Below are 24,131 nucleotides of genomic sequence, written 5' to 3' on the forward strand. Positions count from 1 at the left end.
TTGTTTTATTTCCGCGACACTAATTTAGACGTGAGCTTAGCTTGCCCTATAACATTAGGACGGCCAGCACACTCTTGCCAGGCATACGTATGTTTCTGACAACACAGAAAATGGCGTAAGATGACCTTCACCTTTTCCCGGAAGTAAAGAAAATGAAAATACACAGACTAAACTTGAAAACGAAAGTTGCATTTACATTGGTAAATAGCCAGGGTTCACGCGCAGGGACCACTCCGTCTAAATGTATGCGCGTGGACTTTGTTTATTTTTCCTAATGAGGAGTCAATTTTCAGCATTTTCTTACTATTTGAAAATGCCTTTGCTTTAGCACGACATGTCAGCTTTTCATCCATTAAAAATATTTGCACGGAGATTTTTTGAGCTTCGTCAAGTCGTTCAAAAGGTCCTTTTTGATGCTGTCTAAAAGTGTCAGTATATGCCTCGGATGTCAGATAATTCCGTATTTGAGAGCTGCAGATCTAGACATTTCAGAGATATTTTCAAAATGAATTTCGTGTAATAAATGTTGATTCTACGGTAGCGTGAAAGGGCTAATATGTTTTATTATATTACGGCCGCTGAAAGGATATTATGTTTAAAACACACGTACAAATATGTTTCTCTTCACCTTTCTAACTTTTCATATCTTTAAAATTTAATTTTGTTTTATTTTGTAGGATCTTAATGCATTTAAAACAATGTTATTCATTAAGTTGATTAGACTCATTTCACGTAGTATAATCGCCAAACTATATGACAAATCGGCATAGAAATCATATTTAATTGCTTGTAAATTATGTAAGAGTAAAGAGGAACGTATTATACTTTAGGAAAATATCTACCAGCAATATAATAGCAGATTGACTTTCACTGACTATTACAGATAATTCCCATCACCGGCTTAAGCAGAGCTCTATCATAAAAATAAGGAACCTTGACTAATACTAAAACTGATGGGTCTTACAAGGACGTACTGGTTCTGGTAAGAAATTATTAATATGCCTTTTAGTGAATTATGCAACCCAATAAAAGTTAAAAATTTCTTTTTCTAAAATTACCAAAAAAATGCTTTCTGACAAAACATTAGAAACAAGCCACATTTTACTTTATTCTATTTTCTTCAAAATACCTGTACTGCTATCACAGATGTATTCTTTACATCCCCGCCTTTTTATCATTTAGACCGGAAGTGCTGGAGGTTAAATGCGTTGTAACAAAAATTGTCCTTGTACTAATTATGCTGGTATTTCATTCTACAAAATTTCATATTGGAAACTTTACATATTTTTCGTCTCTTCTTCTTATCTTATTTTATCTTTAAAAAGTAAGTAAGTAAGTAAGCAAATTCTTTATTTATAGAAAACGATACATTAAGCAATTTCTGCAGAGCGAATTCTTCTGAGAATATTGAATGTGTTTGTTTTACAGGAATTATTTCTTCAGTCAGAGAATTGTACTGAATTAGAACAGATGTTATACTATAACGTTGTAATTTTTACCACTCTTGTTACAGATTTTAGTGGCCCCGTAAACTAGATGATTAAGTCAGAAAAAATAAACGCAATAAACATATAAAATTTTATCAGTTGCAGTGTCAATTTATAATACCTTTATCTCTATTGAGATTAATTTTTGAATAGAGAATGTTTCCGTGAAATTCTGCTTTGAAAAAAATACTTACGTGTCTTCATGCTGGGAACTTTATAATAAGGCCTGTGAGTTTAATTATGGAATGTTTGTAATTACATAAATGTCGCCAAAGTGCAAGATGTCATATTCTTTAAAGTGACAAAAAGTAAATGATTTGGTGTTGATTCCTATAGTGTTTTGTAGCATTCTGAACTTTCTCAAATATATCGATTTAGATCTGTAACGCGTCCATTATACTTTCTTTCTTTAAGTTTTCTTCCCATAACTTATGTTTGGGAGTCTAAATTAACTTGATAGGAAACTGCCATCTATCCGAAACTGATATTCCTTACACTTGAACAGCTAACACTAGGCTGTAATTCATGATGCAGTATTTTGAGGATCGTTCATATTGGGTTTATAAAGAAACTTAACTCATTTGTTGTGAATTCGGCTGCGTCATAAGTATTTTGTTGTTATTTCCACAATGACACCAAAGCTTGTACAAGCGTGCGTATTATTTTAAAATGATTTAATACTTACATGTAAGAGACAAATGCTGAACAATCTCAAGTCTTATATGTCCCATAACAGTCTCCCCAGTCAAAAAAATGGGGCCATAAACACTTGGTCGACTCTGCAAATTCACAGAAAATTCTTCTATTACGTTTTTCTGACCCATTTTGTTTTGTGACGTAGATAACTAGCTTTCTAACATCAAGTCAAAAATTTGACATATCATAAGCTGTAATCAGATTTGCCTTTGCAATCCAATTCACATTAATGCACATTGGAAATTTCACGAAGCAAGAAATAATTCCTATGTATCAGAGTTCACTTTACATTGGCATGTAAGCTATGCAGTATCCAGTTTCAGTACTTATAAATATTCCATTGAAGAAAAAATATGAGTATAGAAAAGAAATCACTTGTGTCACATCACTAAATACTTAGTATCTTCTCTCACGTGTCTATACTTATTAAAGCTCTTCAGCTGTATTCTATTAATCACAACACTCTACTTTTCTTACTAACACTAATGTTCTACATTTTTCGGCTAGGAACAAACTCTGGGATTAAATGTGGTAAAGAATATACTATACGCTCACTTTAAAACAAAATGTTAACACATGTTGAATGAATTTGTGCAGCGCCGAATGGGAGTAACATCTCGTAATTGAAATTCTTGCAGTAGTTAATAAATTTTAATAACTATAGTTTGATATCATGTGACGCAGGTCTTTGTGCAGATGTTATGTAATCGAATAACATTAAGCGCTATTCACTGATATCGAATTATAATTAAACCTCGCTCTGAACGATTGTAGACAAAACTAAATGCCGGCGGTTTAGTGGTAACACGATTGACAGTCAGTCCAGCGGTCCTGAGATGCTCTTTAGTATCTCCCAGAGGACAGTACTGGTTCTGTCCAGGAAAGATGGCTTCTGCCGTATCGTTACTACATATCGGACAAGTTAAAGAACCGTCTATTCGCAAGTAGCTAGGCTAAGTTAGTCGGATATGCCTCTAATAGATATTCTCTCTCTCTCTCTCTCTATCACTCTCTCTCTGTTCTGGTGGTATTCTCTCGGTCTGTCTCTCTGGTCGGATTGCTCTGTGTGTTCCAGTAAAATATTAATTTCGCTGAGAGTAACTGCCTTTGATTGTTAAGTGCATTTGCATGTTAACCGCTTTTGAACGTGTTTATCATGAAAAAATGCGCTATATAAACCTGGTATAATATAATAATAAGCAGTAAAAAGTATAAGTGGTACACTTGTACAAATTAGTAGATGAAGTGGTGCCCTTCGCAGCACTCGCAATATGAAAGAATTATTTAAGAAACTGTAAATGTACTCGTTGACTTCTATTGCTCAGAAATGCTGCACAAAATAGTATATTACAAACGAAGCTATAAACATAACATTTATTGTTCTGACAACTGAACCACCTTGAATGTAAAACAATCTGACTAAAGCACATCTCTCCAATTAACGCTACGCTTTGGATCTGAATACGTGCTATTGATAGCCTCGTTCTGACGACCTTACACTGTAAGCGAGGGGTCTAGGGTTCGAGTTCCGGACTGACTGCACATTTTTCTCACCCTGTGACATTTGACGCTATTTTGATGGTTCAGCCAAATGCTTGTTGAAACGAGTCGTCTGATTGGTTCAAATAAAAATAGTGTTGCGAAAATAAAATTAGCAATATCAGAAATCCAAATATACAGAAAGATGTATGTGAATAGGTCATTATCAGAACTTCGTTTAGAAGATCAAGTACTTTAGTCAGATTGAATGTAAAACAAACCAATACTTCAATAATTATTTACCAATTGCGTCTTTTAATGGGTATGGCCTACAGTTAAAGTCCTCACTTATGTAAGAATCGCATTTGTGTTTAAGACGTACTCAATTTCGTCTTCGCACACATTACTTCCACAAATGAGAGATAATACCGTTAGGCCGTCCAACTGATCTAAACACGATTAGTAACATGAGACTTGTACATGTATATTTTTGATCGCACAGAACCAGAAGTTACATCAACGATTTCGGCGCGCGTATTTTATGTCAGACCTAAAACACGGTATTAATCGATAGTCATACCTGTTCTTGATCAATCTATATCAGTGATTCGCTTGGACTACTGTTATTTAGAAAGATATGCGAGAAATACTTCGCTTATATCGATCTTTCGCTCCGCGACATTTGTTTACTTCCGGTTGCTCCGGTGTCCCCGTACGTTTTATGTAACGTCGTTTTCGATTGGATAGTAGCTATCTCCACGTACGTCACGTACTGTTCACGTACCGTTGTCGTATGCGGAGCTGTGCTAAAACTATAAAAGGTCCGTTTTTCGGCTCCTCATTGGTCAATCTTTCCTCCACCCTGAAGACAGTAACCCCTATGTTGAATGCATACAGATCGGCTCCAAAGTTCTTAATTAATCCTGACATAAGCATACTGTATAAGAGTCATAGAACAGTAACTTCTGGAGGTATGTGGAATTTATGAATAATACTTTGTAAACTACTGAATATTTTATACTTGGAACTGCTAGAACTTTATATCTGAATAAAAGATGTGTGACTGAACACTGATTTTGCCTCTTTGCTAGAGATATAGGTACAATGTCATCCCTTTTTGTCCGAACCCAACTCAACAACTGATACCGGTCCTAGGCAGGAGTGCCGGCGGAACAATACATTGTCCTGTTATAACGTTTCTATGACTTCAAATGCACATTTGCATCATGTCGTTTCTTTGAAATAAAAGTAACGCATTTATGACCTTGTGGACTACATATAACATAACCATTCATAAACTGGTATTCAGTATTCGTTTAGTCTGAGTACAGACTAAAGGATCTTCTATAAATTTTGTTAAAATTTCATATTAACTCATAGCAAAAGCGTCCATTGAAAACCCGCAGAGACAGGTCTTTAGGGCCAACTAAAATAAAACAGTAAACTTTACAATTATTGAAATGGGAAAAAAGAAAAAAAAACAAATAAGCTAATTTGAATGGATATCATGTTTGGTTTCTGTTTTGACCTGAACTGATATATTTTAACCATGCGTTAACAACAGACATTCCCATATTCAAATAACCGATACAGGTCAGTAAAACTTACAACTTGAAGTAACAAATATAGATCTAATAGAAGAACACTCTACCCAATCGGACTAAAGTACTTCTCCAATTAATGCTACGCTTTGGATCTAAAGACGTGCTATTGATTAACTCGTTCTGACGACCCTTCCGCTAGCCAATCAGGGCCTTGCTTTCAACATTTTGAAAGTGAAAATAGAAGTTTAACAAGAGCTGTCACTAATGGTGAAAAATGCCCCCGCAGCGCCTTGAACGTTGACCTGGTGACCTTGACCTGGTGACCCCAAAGTCAGTAGTGGTCGTGTACTCAATAAGTACTATCAGCATATGAAGTTTGAAGGTCCTGGGTGCAGTGGTTCGCGAGTAAAGTGCTTTCGTGCAAAAGGTTAACATCAGCACCTGTGACCTTGACCTTTGCCCTGGTGACCCCAAAGTCAGTAGGAGTTATGTACGTAATAAGTACTATCAGCATGTGAAGTTTGAAGGTCCTGGGTGCAGTGGTTCGCGAGTAAAGTGCCTTCATGCAAAAAGTTAACGTTGTGACGAACGGACATGCAAAAAGTTAACATTGGCCCCTGTGACCTTGACCTTTGACCTGGTGACTCCAAAGTCAGTAGGTGTCGTGTACTCAATAAGTACTATCAGCATATGAAGTTTGAAGGTGCTGGGTGCAGTGGTTCGTGAGTCAAGTGCCTTCAGGCAAAAAGTTAACATTAGCACCTGTGACCTTGACCTTTGACCTGGTGATCCCAAAATCAGTAGAGGTCGTGTACTCAATAAGAACTATCAGCGTATGAAGTTTGAAGGTCCTGGGTGCATTGCTTCGCGAGTAAAATGCCTTCATGCAAAAAGTTAACATTGGCCCCTGTGACCTTGACCTTTGACCTGGTGACCCTAAAGTCAGTAGGAGTTATGTACGCAATAAGTACTATCAGCAGGTGAAGTTTGAAGGTCCTGGATGCAGTGGTCCGCGAGAAAAGTGCCTTCATGCAAAAAGTTAACATTGTGACGAACGAACATGCAAAAAGTTAACATTGGCCCCTGTGACCTTGACCTTTGACCTGGTGACCCCAAAGTCAGTAGGGATCGTGTACTCAATAAGTACTATCAGCATGTGAAGTTTGAAGGTCCTGGGTGCGGTGGTTCGCGAGTAAAGTGCCTTCATGCAAAAAGTTAACGTTGTGACGAACGGGCGGACAGTTGAAAACTAATATGCCTCCCTTCGGGGGCATACAAAATCTATATTGAGACAGGGTTTTTCATGTTATTATGACGACCACATCATGACTGCGCCCTGTGTTTTGAGAGGTATCATATGTCACGGTACGAACTTGGTCACGTAAGGGGAGAATATGTGTCAGGCAGCCGGTTAGCTCAGTCGAAAGAGCACTCGCCCTGTAAGCGAGGGGTCCCGGATTTGAGTTCTGGACTGACGGCACATTTTTCTCACCCTGTGACATTTGACGCTATTCTGATGGTTCAGCCAAATGCTTGTTGAAACGAGTCGTCTGATTGGTTAAAAAATATGTTTGCGAAAAAATAATTAGCAAAAGATGAATGTGAATAGGTCATTATCAGATCTTCGTTTAGAAGATCAAGTACTTTAGTCAGATTGAAAGTAAAACAAACCAATACTTATATATATTTATTTACCAACTGCGTCTTTTAATGGGTATGGCCTTCAGTTAAAGTCCTCACTTATGTAAGAATCGTGTTTGTGTTTAAGACGTACTCAATTTCGTCTTCGCACACTTTACTTCCACAAATGAGAGATAATACACTGTCCTGTTATAATGTTTCTATGACTTTACAGATTTTATTCAAATGCACATTTGCATCATGTCGTTTCTTTGAAATAAAAGTAACGCATTTATGACCTTGTGGACTACATATAACATAACCATTCATAAACTGGTATTCAGTATTCGTTTAGTCTGAGTACAGACTAGAGGATCTTTTACAAATATTGTTAAAATTTCACATTTACTCATAGCATAAGCGTCCATTTAAAACACGCAGATACAGGTCTTTAGGGCCAACTAAAATGAAACAGTAAACTTTACAATTATTGTAATGGGAAAAATACGAAAAAAAAAAGAAAAACAAAAAAAAAAAACAAATAAGCTAATTAGAATGGATATCTGTCAAGTTTTGGGTTAACTATAATGGTGACAATATCTGAGGTATCTTCCAAGCAGTATACACGATGAAGGTTTCCTAGATATACTTGACTTGCTGAACCCCTAGACTTGCTTCACGTCTTAGACTTGCTTCGCTTCTTAGACGTGCTTCACTTCCTGGACTTGCTTCACGTCTTAGATTTGCTTCGCTTCTTAGACTTGCTTCGCTTCTTAGACTTGCTCCTCTAATTTAAATTGCTCCTCTCACTGGACTTGCTGCGCAACCTGGACTTGCTGCACTTGGAAGACTAACTCCTCCGAATTGGACTTGCTCCTTTTACTGGACTTGCTGCGCAACCTGGACTTGCTGCACTTGGAAGACTTACTCCTCCGAATCAGACTTGCTCCTGTTACTGGATTTGCTGCGCAACCTGGACTTGCTGCACTTGGAAGACTTACTCTTCCAAATTGGACTTGCTCCTTTTACTGGACTTGCTGCGCAACCTGGACTTGCTGCACTTGGAAGACTTACTCTTCCGAATTGGACTTGCTCCTGTTACTGGACTTGCTGCGCAACCTGGACTTGCTGCACTTGGAAGACTTACTCTTCCGAATTGGACTTACACCTTTTATTGGACTTGCTGCGCAACCTGGACTTGCTGCGCTTTGGAGACGTACTCCTCTAACTGAAACTCTTAAGTTTCGTTAGTGACAAAACTGGAGGTTTCTTTCTAAAACGTTTTTTTCTCTCTTTTTTTTATTTCCAATCCATTTCAAGTATAAATACAAAACGCGCGAACCGGATAGAGAGACGCCATTGTCACGCGAACAAAAATAGCATACACAAAATGGCGGCAAATTGTGTTTGTTTTATACAAATAAATTGATATTTTTGACAATATCATTTTTGGTTTCTGTTTTGATCTGAACTGATATATTTTAACCATGCGTTGACACCAGACATTCCCATATTCAAATAACCGAAACAGGTCAGTAAAACTTACAACTAGAAGCAACAAATATAGATCTAACAGAAGAACACTCAACCCAATCTGACTAAAGTACATCTTCAATTAACGTTACGCTTTGGATCTGAAGACGTGCTATTGATTGACTCGTTCTGACGACCCTTCCGCTAGCCAATCATGGCCTTGCTTTCAACATTTTGAAAGTGAAAGCAGAAGTTTAGAAAATCTATATTTAGCCTGGGTTTTTTCATGTTTACAATTCTTATGACGACCGCATCATGACGTCGCCCTCGTGTTTTGAGAGGTATCATATGTCACGGTACGGACTTGGTCACATAAAGGGAGAAGATGTGTCAGGCAGCCTGTTAGCTCAGTCGGTAGAGCACTCGTCCTGTAAACGAGGGGTCTCGGGTTCGAGCCTCGGACTGACCGCACATTTTTCTCACCCTGTGACATTCGACGCTATTGTTACGGTTCAGCCATATGATTGTTGAAACGAGTCATCTGATTGGTTCAAATAAAAATAGATTTGCGAAAATAAAAATAGCAATATCCGAAATCCAAATATACAGAAAGATGAATGTGAATGGGTCATCCTCAGATCTTCGTTTAGAATATCAAGTACTTTAGTCAGACTGACACTCAGTCCTGCTGAAAGGAACCGTGCACATCGCTAAATTACTATATAAAGTATACTTTCAAATGTAAAAAGGTCAAGAAAACCTCTTAGACCGACAATCCCATATGACCTTTTGGGATTTCACGTTAGAGAGAGAGAAAGAGAGAGAGAGAGAGAGAGAGAGAGAGAGAGAGAGAGGGACAGAGAGAGAGAGAGAGAGAGAGAGAGAGAGAGAGAGAGAGAGAGAGATGTGTGTGTAAAGACGGTAAGAAAGATAGCAAATAAACTTCTAATAATGCTTTTTAATTTCGTTAAAAAGCAAATATGAGGACACTTAAATTACATTTGACTAAGCACCATTTGAACTGCGGCTGATCAAAATATTTACTCGAAATTAAATCATAATGACGTCATACTTGGCTAATTGGTTCATATTATTGAATATAAATTGATTTGACGTTCCCAAGTGACACAGCGGTCTTCCAATGTGAAAATATTTAGTTAACAATCAATATGTCTGGATTTTTAGTTAATATAAAATAGTTCTGGTAGAAGTGAATATGTTTGTTTGTTTGTTTTGGGGTTAACGCCGTTTTTTAACAGTATTTCAGTCATGTAACGGCGGGCAGTTAACCTAACCAGTATTCCTGGATTCTTTACCAGTACAAACCTGTTCTCCGAAAGTAACTTCCCCACATGAGCCAGAAGTGGAGGACTAATGATTTCAGACACAATGTCGTTTATCAAATAGTCACGGAGAACATACGCCCCGCCCGAGGATCGAACTCGCGACCCCGAGATCCGTAGACCAACGCTCTTACCTACTGAGCTAAGCGGGCGGGCAGAAGAGAACATGCTAGCCAAATGTAGTTTGTATTCTATGTTTATTTAAATTGGAAGGTAATGCAACCGTGTGTGTAAAACGTAAATGAACATATTCTTGTTCATTGTTCCTCAAAAATTCTCCAGCAATTTTACAATGTACCTGTACCACTGTAGATTTACATAGCTATTTTGACAGACATAAGTGTTGTACTATAGCTATATATTCAAAGTTTCAATGAAGTTCGCTTAAATAACTTGAGAAAAAATGCTGAAGTGTATCTTTTCATTCAAATTGTAATACATTCCCATGAAAATATTTGAATTGCAAACAAGACAACCCGGGCTAATTATAATATTTTGCGCATGCAGTTTATTTATCGTAGTACTATTGAATATATATACTAGAATAAATACATGTACTGTAAAACTCATTAAATGTTTATCACTCCCATGAAAAGATTGTCCCATGCAAACAACCCAGTCGGATCCTATTAGCATGACTATAATCTTTACTAAAGCGCATGCAGTTTATATTTCTTGACCAAGACAGGAAATAGATACATAGAACAGTTCATACAAGATACGACCTAATCGTGTAGTTAATCGATTGTTTTCATTCTCATCTTAACCCGTTAGGAATACACAATGCAATCATAATACATTTTAATCAGACATGCGTAATGTGAAACAAGGCAGACAATCTTATAGAACTCTCTGAATGTTTCAAAAATGCACTCCGGGATTTAGATGAATTTAATCTGATCATGGCAACTGACATCGTTAAATTAAGTTTGCTGTCAATAATTTATGTAGACTTGCTTCTCATGTCCTGATACCGTGTTCAGACTACGTTTTTAATCCTACATTAACTTGGGTTTATTTTTTAAACTCGTTTGCGTCCACACTATATGTGGTGTAAAACGTGAATTTTGTAAAGGTCAAGTGGTTTCTGTAATGTAGCATTAAAACTACCTCGGGAGGTGGTTTTAATACTACATTAAAAAGTAATGCTACATTATTTTACAAATGTGAACGCAAATGTGGGTTATAACTGGTTTTACAATCCCAAATCCACAGATCTTACTTTTTGGAGGAAGAATACCACGTGTTTCTCTTTTGTATCAAACAATTGATGCTGTGGCTGGCTAAAGTAATTGGACTGTTGTTGAAACAAAAACATTAAATTGCGATATGGAGTCATGCTGACGCTCAAAATGGACAATAGATGGAATGAACAGAAATTCTTAGATGAACACAGAAGTTTAAATATTGATGACCCCTTCTTGTTTCTGTTAGCCTCAATTCTTTGTAACCTGTTTTGCTTATTGCAAGATATTTGTTAACTTCCAACATTGCATGTATATATTTAAACCACATTTCTTTGCCTAGTGTGGACGCAAACTAGATTATATTTTGATGGGTTTTGAATGTCAAATACCAATTATAGCCAATTAGTGCCTAATAAAAATAAAACCGTTCTGCTAGTGTGAACACGGTATTAGAAGCGTTTATTGCATGACTTTTAAATTATATAATTGCCGGTCCATAATTTGTACTTTATGACCGGTTTGTATACAGAGTTAATAGATAAAAAAGAATAAGAATAAAACTGTGACTGTCATGTAAAACACACACGTATTGAATAGCTTGCCGATCAGTAAGGTATATTATATAACTTTACGATATGTTGTTTATTTTTGTTTCTAAAGAACAACTTGTATAACAGAACACTTAAGGCACGACAAAAGCGGTCTCTTAATACAAACGGTCTTTTTACGTAAGTGGTCTCGTAACACAAATGGCCTCTAAAAAGAATTCAATACAATTTGTAGCAACACAAAATAAAACTGAGAAAATGGTGTCTTAATGAAAGTGGAGTTTAATCGATTCCTTATTTACGCCAGTTTTAAACCAGCAATAAATCTATAAAACGTAATCCATTTCACTTTTATTTTTATGTTTTATTTAACGGTGAGAGTGGTAATGCATTTCTAAACGTTATTGAGTGTTTCCTGTTAATATAACTTTGATATTTAAAGCAGAAAGCTGTTTCCATGTCTGCATGCTGGGACTACGTTCAATCACGGAATGCTTGTTATTTCAGAAATGGTACCAAATGTCAGAGGTAACATAATAAAAGTAAAATTGTATAAAAGATGAGGAACATAAAAATGCTGGAGTGGGACTTTAAACGTCTTATTTGTCAGTTAGAAGTGCATAATTGTTACTTTTACACAATCGCTTGATATTTGGTAGAAATACCAGAAATGCCACTTCATGTATCTACTTAGATTATGTCATAGCAATAGAAGGATTGTAATGTATCATCCTACCATCGTTATCATACCATAGCACATTCTACTATTCTAGCATCTTACCATCGTGCGATGGGCGATGGTAGAATATGACCATAACAATATGATAAACAGAACTTCGTGTTTAATACATCCAAATATTTTTGGCGAAGACGTTCTGTATGACCAACCTCAAATACGGTCATTCCAGATTTTGAACTGCCGCAGATCAAATTGTTTACTTGAATGTATATCATGATGACGTCATATCTTTGCTAAATTGTCTGTTTCTACATCCTAAATCGATTTAATGTTCCCAAGTTTCTCCGTTTGGCTCTTGAATGTGAAACTATTTTCTTAATCAGCGGTAAGGTTTGGTAAATACGAAGTTTGTTTTCTGCATTTAGTTATTAATTTAAATGTAGCGCAAATACCGTATTAAATGAAAATAATACGCGTCCATTAGTCGCCAATCACCTTGATTTATGACAGTTCGCTAAACGAAAATATCTTCCTGAAACAGTCTGTAACACTGTGATTCTTGTTAAACGAAAGTAACATATTTCAAAACTATGCAGTAGGTGCAATAAAAAAAGCATAATTAAAGCACTCAAAATATTTAGTTTTCTTCATTAAAATGCCCAAGTTATGTTATCTTATGTACAACACGCTTTCCTTTTCTCCAAATAAATATTGTATTGGTGCATATACTGATGCCCGCGTCATAAAAACTAAGCCAGCATGTTTCAATAAATTGTGCAGCGTTCAATGGGAGTTCGTAATTGAAATTCCTGCAACAATTAGCGAAGTATTATAATTATTTAAGGCTTCAATGTTATTGTTTTTTGTGCATATATACGGGTATAAACCGCAAGCGATTGTTGGAAGATTTTTTTTCTGAAAAGATGCTGATAAAGAAAACTTCATGCCTAATTTCCAATGACTCGTAATAGATGGTCAATATATCACATAAATATAAGAACATGTGAGCACTCCAAGGGAAGGTTATGTTAATGGCTTTGTTTTCACCATCAGGAAACGAAAAGGTTCCGGCATTCTGCGCACAATCGATCATTCAAATAAACTATGAATATAAATGCTTCCACGTTAATTGTTTCTTGCGAGTTTCAAAACCGATTGATTGATAAAATAATTACTTTCTTAACCTAATATAACTTTAGTCTGAAAGTGCTGCTATTTTTTAGTAAAACCCATGGGTGCTACATTGACTAGTTTCTCTGATAGCATTTTATCACAAAAAAACCCTATTTGGGAAATGGTTTTCATTGCCCCTCTAAGAAGTAACATTTTGTAAAGATAAGAACGGAAAAGTTAAATAACTAAATTTTACCACAGACCGTCCTTTTAAAGAAATAAAGAAAGTTCATAAACCTTTCTTAAATTTGGTTTTATACACTATATATATACGTATATACTACGGGGATGTTTCGTTTTATTTGTTATATATACATGTATTGTCTTTTATGTTGTTGTTATATTTATTCACACCTCACCCCTTCCCTTTTTACGTCCAGAACTTTTTTATTTTCGCGTATCCTTCCCGTTTCCACACTCCATCCGGTTTTTTCCTCCTTCCTAATTTTAATAAACTTCATATAACTGAAATGTACTTGCTGATTGTTATATAAGGAAACCCGTCTACTAGATCTCTCCATGACAGTTTCTATTTGGGAAATAGATTTTAGTTTTACGTGCTTTGTTGGCAAATAAAACACGGTTATGAGTTCAGATAAAAATCTATTTCCATTATAACACGTTCGAATTACACCAGGAAGGGATACTAATTTGAAATAAAATGCTGATACGAGGGAGTAAATCGGAATAGCCAAAAGTAGGTCATTTTGCGAAACGTTTTTTAATCGACAAGACAATACACGGTAAATCCTGTTTTGTTTATATAATACAAAATCTTAAAAGTGTTAGAATTGTGATTGTGCCACTTTGCGATCATGGATATGGTTGAATTTCCTGCGTTCTAGGCTTCCAAAATCTAGAAATATCATTACGAACTTTTAGCAACATCGATCTATCGGAAAATCGATAAATTTGCCTACATAAACAAAGGAAAAAAATACTTAAACTTAAATAGAGAAAGTTCTATTTGGAAATCAAAAATTCGATACCCCACAAATTAAAGTTTAATTTATTCCGGATATTATAAATATATATTTTTTAAAATATTTTAATATTTGGTTGGTCCTTATTGACGTTAAATAGACCCACCTCAGTTCATATAGATTCTGTAGGAAACGGGACAAAAAAAACTGACTTTTTTAAATATAACAGATAAAATGAGATATTTTCCGCAAACAATCAAAAAATCGATACCCCTAAAAATGTAGAAAAATCATTTTATTTTTCTTTCGTGTAATTTGTTTTAGATTTAATAATGGTTTGTTTGGTCCTTTTTGCATTTTAGTGCGTACAGTGAACATTTCTTCAAATATTCCGGCTTTTTCCGCCGTTATCCGTAAGTACTCGGAAGCTCGGAAAATATTGTCGTCTGCTAGCCTGGCTGCCTGGCTTTGTCGGTACAAATTGTTATAGCTCAAAGCCTATGGATTGTAGGCAACTTCACATTGACAAAAAAACTGAGACTGTAATTAGACAAATTAAACAACCGTTACAACAGGAACTTTGGAAAAGTTCTTCAGGCACGTGATTTTTTAAAAAATATTTTAAGCATTAATTTTGTTAATGAAAGTTTTGAACATTTGTATTATTGAACTGAGTTTCCATAAAACTGTTCTGTGGGAATGCATAGATATAATACTCGATATATTTTGCGTAGAATACAGAATAAAATATATAAAGGAGGTTCGGAAAAAAGCAGAATTATCAGTTCATCAAGGCTATCTTTCAAATTGAAGTGTGGCCATATTATGAATAATAAAATATGATTTTTTGTCCCTAAATCATTAAAAAAAAATGCCATATGAAAAAAAAATCAGCACGATTTCTAAATCTGAACCAATATTTCTGTATTTCAATGAAAGCATCGTATTAAATAAAATTTGATTTATGGTGTTTATTTCTCAGAAGTCAACGTGGAACTGACAATTCAGTCGGATAAATTAGATTACAGATTGCTTCAGAAATGTAGGACGTTAACTAATCAACACGTTTTAGGGGAACTTTGTTTGAGATTTTTTTTTTCTTTTCTATAGGAAAATTATTTTCGAAGTTGCTAACATTGTTTTGTTTCAAATGATTTACAGAGCGCAATATCTGAAATCAATATAGGTTAAAATCTATTTATCCTAACATTTAATTACACTAGTCTTTAAACATTCGAGATATTTTGTTACTACGCAACCTTCAGCACAGTTCATGGTCTGCTGCTTATTAATCCTCATATTTTTTGTTAAATATGACTCCCCAGAGGTTTTGTTTTTGTATTTTGCATATAATGAAAATGTATTTGTTGTTGGAATTTTTAGGCTACCCGTCTACTATATTTTTCCGTTACTGATGCTTTTTGTTGCGGGGACTACTTTGCGATGCATGTCTCCATGACTGTGTTTGGGGTGATCTGTGCTTCCGGGAAATCTACCCTTACATTTTATCATGAGTAATTGCGGAAGCAGTTGGAAACTTCACGTTAATCCGAACCAGGTTTGTTAATATTTTTGGAGCGGGTTTATAATTATCTGTTTGTAAGCCTAGATATAGTCATACGGGCGACTCCTCTATAAATTTTTTAGCAACGTTTAGTGCAAGAATAGTGCAAGATACAGAACGTGTTCCTTTTCCAGAAGCTTTCCTGGTTCTTTAGCGTGCGAAGTGTAAAGCATCCATACACGGGACTCTTATCCCAATATTGGTAAATTTAAGTTGAAAAAGCGGAGGATCGAACTCACGACCCCTAGATTCATAAGCAACAAGTGTTATAACTGGAATACTGTGTCCGCTCTAACGAATACGAAAGTATACGAATCATTATTTTATTTATAATCAAATTAAAACATATAGATGCGCTACACAAAATGGTTCCATTCATGAACATAGCGGATGAATGATAAAACAGTCATAACTTAGCCTTAAAAACAGGCATACTGACAGACCTTTATTACCCATAAAAGATCACAATTTGAGTTACACCGAGCATTTAACTCTCTTTAATTTAATCAATGTTATCTCTCTTTATTTGTTTCGGTAGAGGTTAAAGTAATCAAAAGCTGTACAAATATTTGAATAAACATAATTTGTAGTTCCACTGCACATTGACAGCACCCTCGTTTTATCCGACAAAGTTTCATCCAATTCTCGATTCCTTTCGTAATTTGTGTGTGCAATCACTATTACGTTTATTACTTTTCCAATTAAATTTCATTTCTACAGCCTTACTGTTTGTTAAACTCTTAAACACCTCTGACGCTATTAAATACAGATGTCTTGAACATTTTAGTTTGGTGAAAGTTACGTGTATTTTATCACGTGTAGTCGCCAAAAAAGTCAAATATTGCTGGCGAGGCACGTGCCTAACATGGTAGCCCTATTAAAACGGACTCTTGTCTGATCTTTCTTTAAATAAACAAAATCAAGGGTTCTATCACTGATGTCTGATAAATAACTTCATATATGATATTATAGTCTGTTGGTCTACTTTTTGGGTTTAAGCTCCCATACGCTGAAGATTATCTGAGTTCTTCAATAGTTTAAGACTTGGCAGTAAATACTCGATAAAAGAACTAACTGTATATATATAACATATTAAATCCTGTAATAAAATGAACTACTCCTGAAGGACGGCGCTATTATTCTCTCAGGATTTAGATCATATTCTTGTAATGTTGGCAATCTTTCAATATGTTTTCTTGTAACGGAAATCGCAATTATTTTTGCGAACTCAGAGAGAAGGCCCAAGGGGTTCACCGTATTGATTGGTCAATAACAACATTTATCATTTGAACATGCTAAGACTGGTTTCGTGATTGTAATTATTCCTACTATACATCAATTCAAATGTGGAAAACCACAGGTTGCAAAACACGACACAAGTGAAAATGTCACAAGCTCGTTTTGAATGAGCCTGTTCATGGACGGTAGTGGAAATACAAAGTACCGTCCACGCCCTCTAGCCCCGATTGAGCAGAACTCAACATTTGCACCGAAACCTGCAGATGTATTCATACCGCGATACACAGAACGCAATTCAAGACGTGGCTGAGGAAAGGAAGGGAAATCACGTCACTGTGGTAATAAATATTTCATAACTTCTGATGCATAAAACTGATTTTCATTGTTCCTCGAGCTCGCTTTGAGACGTTGCCTTATTCATGCCAGGCTATATTTACTGATTAGTTTGTTCTGAAAGAATTTCGTCATAAAATAATAATGTCCAACTGCACGCAAACATATCAAAGGTATACACTTTTATCATAACTTTCGGAGAAGTGGCAGATGAAGTGTTACACTTAACAACAATTGCAATAATTAGAAACCACAGAAGAAAATATAAATAAACTGCCAAAAACACTTAACGTGCGTGACTTTTACAAGTTCATGTGTTTTTTTTTGTTTTCACCTTCAGAAAACGTAAAGGATTATAATGATAGTGCACGGTATATTATAATATTCTAAAATGCTGACCAGATAACAACAATTGCAACAATTGGTTTATTTTAATAAATTAAAATACTTAATTATCGAGCATAAAATTGCCTTACTGATATTGTGGGTAATTCGGAACATTTGGGTATTTTTCCTTCTTTGTAAAATCCTTATGCATCGGCGTCAGAAGTTTGTTATATTTATACTGATTGGTCCAATAAAGTTATTTTGTTGAGGCCCGGCCTCTGTTTTTTTTTATAGTATTTGTCACTGTTGTAAGTGAATTTGACACAATCACACGTTTTTTTCAATTAAATTTTTCCCACCCACCCACCGCCAAATTTTCAGTTTTGTTTTTAAAAATTACCTTTTTATCATATTGTGAAGCTGAATAATTCATAACTTACATTGTGATGTCTTTTTGTAATTTGTTTATTTAATAAGTGCCGTATTAATAAATTGTTTAGTAAGTTATGTGCTGAGAAATATTGTGTATACAATATTGTGTTGATTATGTATGTCCTTCATAATGTATCAGTTAATAAGATATGGCGGTTAAGTGGATATTCATAAGAATATCAGTGCTGATCATAAGTTTTGTTCTATTATATTTCCTTATATAACCTGTGATCTTTGATTTATGGCATTAAATTTATAATCGTTATCTAATAAGTGATTTTCTTATTCTCAATGAAAGGGGAGATAATTAGAAACCACAGAAGAAAATATAAATAAACTGCCAAAAACACTTAGCGAGCGTGACTTTTATAAGTTCATGTTGTTTTTTGTTTTCAAAAAAGCATTAACCGTAAAGGATTATAATGATAGTGCACGGTATATTATAATACTCTACAATGCTGACCAGATTAAGCTCTAAACATGGCCATAAACAGGAAGTACATGGCTTCCAATTTTTCCTTTCATTACAAATATGAAGCCAGGGATGAAACAAAATGCAACATATAAGGGGAATGGCTTATGAAAATTGACCAAATAAAAATCGTCTTTCACGCGGATATTTCCCACCCTAAGCCACCGCCATCATTAATGATCAGAAAGTGTTCTATGGCGCGGAAAGAAACAAATGATGAAAAAGTGTTCAATGAGACGGAAGGGAACAATGTAGCTTCCATTTCTGTGTTTCATCTCACGCAAAGGACCGAGCAATCCGCTTTCTAGCTTTTTAAAAAGCTAACCCTGTAATGGTATTACACTGAGGCTATGAGCAAATACTGTCTGAGAATTCGTCTTAAAATAGCTTATTACTAATTTTGAAATTAATGAATCTGTAGACTGTAGTAGATTTAACTGTAAAAAGAAAGCCACTTGGAAATAGTTCTAGGGCTGATTTTTATGTGTTAATTCTTACGAGTACAACATATGTATAATTCCATTTTAGCACCATATTTTTTTATCCCCCCACCAAAGGTGAAGGGGATATTAGAAATGCTCTCCGTCCGTGCGTCCGTCTGTCCGTCCGTCCGTCCGTCCGTGCGTCCGCAACGATATTTGTCCGGAGCATAACTCCATAAGTACTTGAGGGATTTTCTTCAAACTTCATACACTGATAGAACACATTGGGAGGAAGTGCAGTGTGCAAGAACAATAACTCTACCTTGCCTATTTTTGAGTTATTCCCCTTTATCTTATTTTCTTAAAAAAATTTGTCCGGAGCATAACTCCAAAAGTACTGGAGGGATTTTCTTCAAGCTTCATACACTGATAGAACACATTGGGAGGAAGTGCAATGTGCAAGAACAATAACTCTACCTTGCCTATTTTTTGAGTTATTCCCCTTTATCATATTTTCTTAAAACATTTTGTCCGGAGCATAACCCCAAAAGTACTGGAGGGATTTTCTTCAAACTTCATACACTGATAGAACACATTGGGAGGAAGTGCAGTGTGCAAGAACAATAACTCTGCCTTGCCTATTTTTTGAGTTATTCCCCTTTATCATATTTTCTTAAAGAAATTTGTCCGGAGCATATCTTCTTCATGCATGGAGGGATTTTGATATATCTTGGCACAAATGTTTACCACCACGATGCGGAGTGTCATACGCAAGAACTAGGTCCCTAGGTCTAAGGTCAAGGTCACACTTAGATGTCAAAGGATACAAGAATAAAAACCTTGTCCGGAGCATTTCTTCTTCATGCATTGAGGGATTTTGATATAACTTGGCACAAATGTTTACCACCACGAGACGGAGTGTCATGCGCAAGATCCAGGTCACTAGGCCTAAGGTCAAGGTCACACTTAGAGGCCAAAGGTCAGATACAAGAATGACTTTGTCTGAAGCATTTCTTTTTCATGCATGGAGGGATTTTGATGTAACTTGGCACAATTATACACCATCATGAGACGAAGTGTCATGCGCAGTTCCCTTCTTTAGAATTACTTCCCTTTGTTGTTACTTTAAATAGCTTTTATTGTAACTTTTTCATTACTAGTCGTAGGGAAAAATCGAGACCACTTTTCTGTAGTACAACAAACATGCTAAATCCAATTTTGAGGTGTATTTTGACCAGTCTCTTCCTGATAAAGATTTTTGTGTGGACTTGCAATTTTTTTTTTTTTTTTTTTTTTTTTTTTTTTTTTAAAGATTAACTTCCCTTAGTTGTTACTATAAATAACTTATATTGTAACATTTTTATAATTGACCCTAGGGAAAAAACAAGACCACTTTTCTGTGGTACAGCATAGATGTTACTCTCCAGTTTTAGGTGTATTTTATTAATTTTATTATATATAACGTATCTCTACCTAGTAAGGAGTTTTTTTGTGGACTTTAAAAAACAAAAGACTTACAATGATTACTAAACAACCACAAAATTAACATTCCATTTGCAAATACAGCTGCTAGAGTAAAGAAATTTGCTTTGACGGGCATATATTGTGACATTCTGGCACTCTTGTTCCCTGTTAGCTTTCCATTCCTTCTTTTTACAGTAGCCATATAGAAAAACATCATAGTTATACTCTTCATGAAAATTAATAAAATTTAGCAGTAAACCACCTCACTACTGACTTATTCTATCTTCCACATCTTAAAACCCCTGATGCGGACCACATCCATCAATTATGATATGCCCGGTGGGGGGATTAGCCATGTCTGACATGGCTCTTGTTATCTATGGTTTGTTAATCGTAGTTTCTCCCTTACTGAAAGGGCCAGCCAAATTTGCTTAGGACACATCTACATTACACTGAACAGCATTGCATTCCAATTTCTATATTTAATGCCAGTCACCAGACATGTAGGCAATCGGTTATTAAATAATTATTTAACTAGCTGGTGGCTCAACTACAGGTGTCTCTTCAGTAATAAGACCTCTGACAGAACTCGAACGTTCGACCTCCCTTTTTGCCGGACAGGCGCCTTAACCATTAGGCCACCGCAGTTCTATATTTAATTACGATCATCTTTGGAACATACAGTCGCCCAGTTTGAGAAAAGTCGGGTAATTTCAAACACATTTAAGTGATGACAATTATCTTTTTTTAAACTTATTTTTCTTTGACATAAAGTACATGAGTTCCACGTGCGCACGCCAGGACGGCCACGCATCATGTACGCCATTTTAGATCGGATTTAATGACTAATAACAAATTGATACCAAAATATTTGCAGGCAAGAAGCAAAAATGAAATATTTGCTGTAAAATGTGTGCTATGTTTGTAATTTTCTAGAGTGTGTATATCAATGTCGGGTTTATTTACTAACATTATTTTAACTACCGACGGTGTGACCATATCCTAGTATATTATAAGAGAATTATACTTATTGCTTTATATTCTTAGATAAAAAAAAAATATTGACTTGCATTAGGATACTATGGTCAACCCAGATCTGTGTAATGGCCATAACGCAATAGTAAGAGCTCATTTATACAGTTGCCTCTGAATTAATCGAACTGCTGTAAAAAAGAAAGTCTGCATGCTTAATGAAATCATGAGTTTTACCACTAGAGATTTCTCCATGGAGACGCTAAAACTCCTCTTATTCAGCAATTTTGAAACATTTGCATGGACTTTGCATTGGAAAGAGCATTGTAACATATATGTTGGTCCTCTCGTCAGCTCTAGGTTATATCTAGATAAGGTTTGTGTGTGCACGTGCTTTGTGTGCTTGCATTCTGTTATCGTTAGGGGTAACACAGTGGTGCAACTATATCAATTCAGGCGAAGGAAAAGCATTTGCAGTGAACATCATGCTCTATACTGAACACAAAGGTGTAACATGTTTTTATATGATGATATCAAGGGTATTCTTAAATGAAAAAATATAATATTGAGCGAATATCGTTCTATAATGAATTGCATTATTGTATATACATGTATCCATAGATATGGTTTCGGTAAAATAGATAGGTTAACTAAGCAATGAGCATGTTATTTAATACCCCTTGGATAGTGTGATTCAGGTAACTCGCTGTCAACATTATGTTTAGCAGGAAATATTATATCACACTGAACTACGGTAGATTACAACAACCTATATACATTTTTTGTAATACTGTTAAATTTTACTTTGACGGAAAAAAGATTCCTTTAATTCTGTCCAATATGCTATATAAGTATTTATATCAAAAGCGCTTAATCTGTCTGTCTTTGTTAAGAGACAGTAAATGTTTACAAACAAGCAATACGTTACTACATGTACTTTCCGTCTTTTTTCTACATGTACCTTTCGTCTTTTTCAAGATGTACTTTTCGTCTTTTATCTATATTCTCATTAAAAATCTGAAAAGTCGTGAGAGGGCGACTCGTGCAGTTACAATTATAAAATAAAATGCTATTACCTGACAATTTTAGGTCCTTTTCCGTCTCTAATGTAAGCTCGCCTTGCACGTGCTCTTTAGTAAAGAAAATGTGCACTTTCTTTAACAACGATATTTCAAATATTGTTATCCTCCCCATGTCTCCTGGCAGCAACTGTAATCAATCGTTTAGCCGCAAGATTTATTTTTTTAAATCTTAGCGAATCATCTGCTACAATAATTATACAGCTTGCTTTTTAATTCAATCAACGCATTTTTTTTCTCCAAAGTTTACAATGAGGTTCACAAATATGAAAATGTAAAATTCCTTCAAGATTTTTCTCGCCTGTTTATCGAAGATTATTGAATTTTAGGCGCGATCTGTTCTGCTAAAATCCTTCCTTATCTAATCAAGATCGTGCGATACTTCCGATACCAAGATTTGATTACTCTCAGCTTTGATAAACAACGTTCTAAAATGTTTCATCTGTGGTACTTTCACACTAATTAAAATATGGTAAACACGGGCACGTGCATTGCGAGAAAGAGTAAACAGAAATTATACATGTATATCTATTTCCGGACGAATAAATCCCTGCATTCTACGCGGTAGACTGGGCTCATTTGTCATGTCCAATAAATTGTAACATCTAAATATTCACACCTTACATAAACGGATGAACTCTTGTATCGGAAATGTTCCCTGAGAATTATCCGGTCTAATCCTTGTGACTTTTATTGCCTGTTTTTACATGTAAATGATAATCAATCAGGTCACGACCTTGCATTAGAAACGTTCTGTTGTCACAGATTTGCGGATTAGCGTGCCTGTGTATGGACTGTAAAAAAGTTCTACTTTATTTTCTATCAAAAAGAAATCAAGTTACTAGTTAGTTCTGAGAGGATGTTGGTAGGGAAATTTTGTTTCCGATTGCTGACAGCAGTTTGAAAAAAAAAGTAATTAAATTTGAAATTGAAAATGAAAGTTGATCAATGGATAGATTCTACAAAGATACGAAAGTATATTACGTATAAGTATTCTTAGCTCAACGTCGATTTTACATTTTGTCAAAAATACCGTTTGCATTGATAATTGAATGTTTTCATTGACCACGATTTCATTATACTTTATTACTATCTGCGGAACAGCTCCTGAAAATATATGTTTCAGTGTCTTGAAATGCACGTGTAACTCTTCCAGATGGCTGGTACTCCAGAAAGACCAGGAAAGCACACAGTGCTCTGGAAGGTGTAACACACTACTAATTATAAATTATGTATTTTGTATGGCTTAGTTCAGCAGTTGTTTTGATATTTCGATCGGTGTGTTCACAATATAATGCTGTCAAATAACAAATTAACGGTGATTTGACAGTAGTTATATTAAGAAAGTCATTAGACTTACAACGTCTGTTGAGATCAAGTAATCTGTAATAAAGTTTATTTCTTTCTTCACAATGACACTGATAATTTCTAAGAAAATCCATTTCTCTCTAGGCTCATCTTAACGTTAGAGTCAGAGATAAGAGGTATTGTTTTTTTCAGGAAGTGCCATTTGAGAGGATTTAATGACAGACGTTTTATTTTACAGGAGTCATAGACTGTTGAGTTTTCTTTTCAAAAGACGTAATAATTCCAGTGCTTGGGAAGTTTAGCTAAAGATGACTTTTGAAGACTTTTTCTCAAATTTAATTATGTAGTATTTTTTGCTTAAATCATC

General features: G+C 35.3%; 1 protein-coding gene across 1 annotated transcript in view; it reads right to left on the reverse strand.

Moving 5' to 3' along the window:
• Window positions 1-22,831, reverse strand: part of LOC123565559 (arrestin domain-containing protein 3-like) — an 87,415-nt gene extending 64,584 nt beyond the window's left edge. Inside the window, exon 1 of the mRNA XM_053549239.1 lies at window positions 22,454-22,831. Within this exon, the coding sequence (XP_053405214.1) occupies window positions 22,454-22,571 (118 nt within the window). The 5' untranslated portion in view covers window positions 22,572-22,831. The remainder of the gene's footprint in view (window positions 1-22,453) is intronic.
• Between the last annotated feature and the right edge of the window lie 1,300 nt (window positions 22,832-24,131).

The sequence above is a fragment of the Mercenaria mercenaria genome, chromosome 8 (assembly GCF_021730395.1).
Source record: "Mercenaria mercenaria strain notata chromosome 8, MADL_Memer_1, whole genome shotgun sequence".
Classification (NCBI taxonomy): Eukaryota; Metazoa; Mollusca; class Bivalvia; order Venerida; family Veneridae; genus Mercenaria; species Mercenaria mercenaria.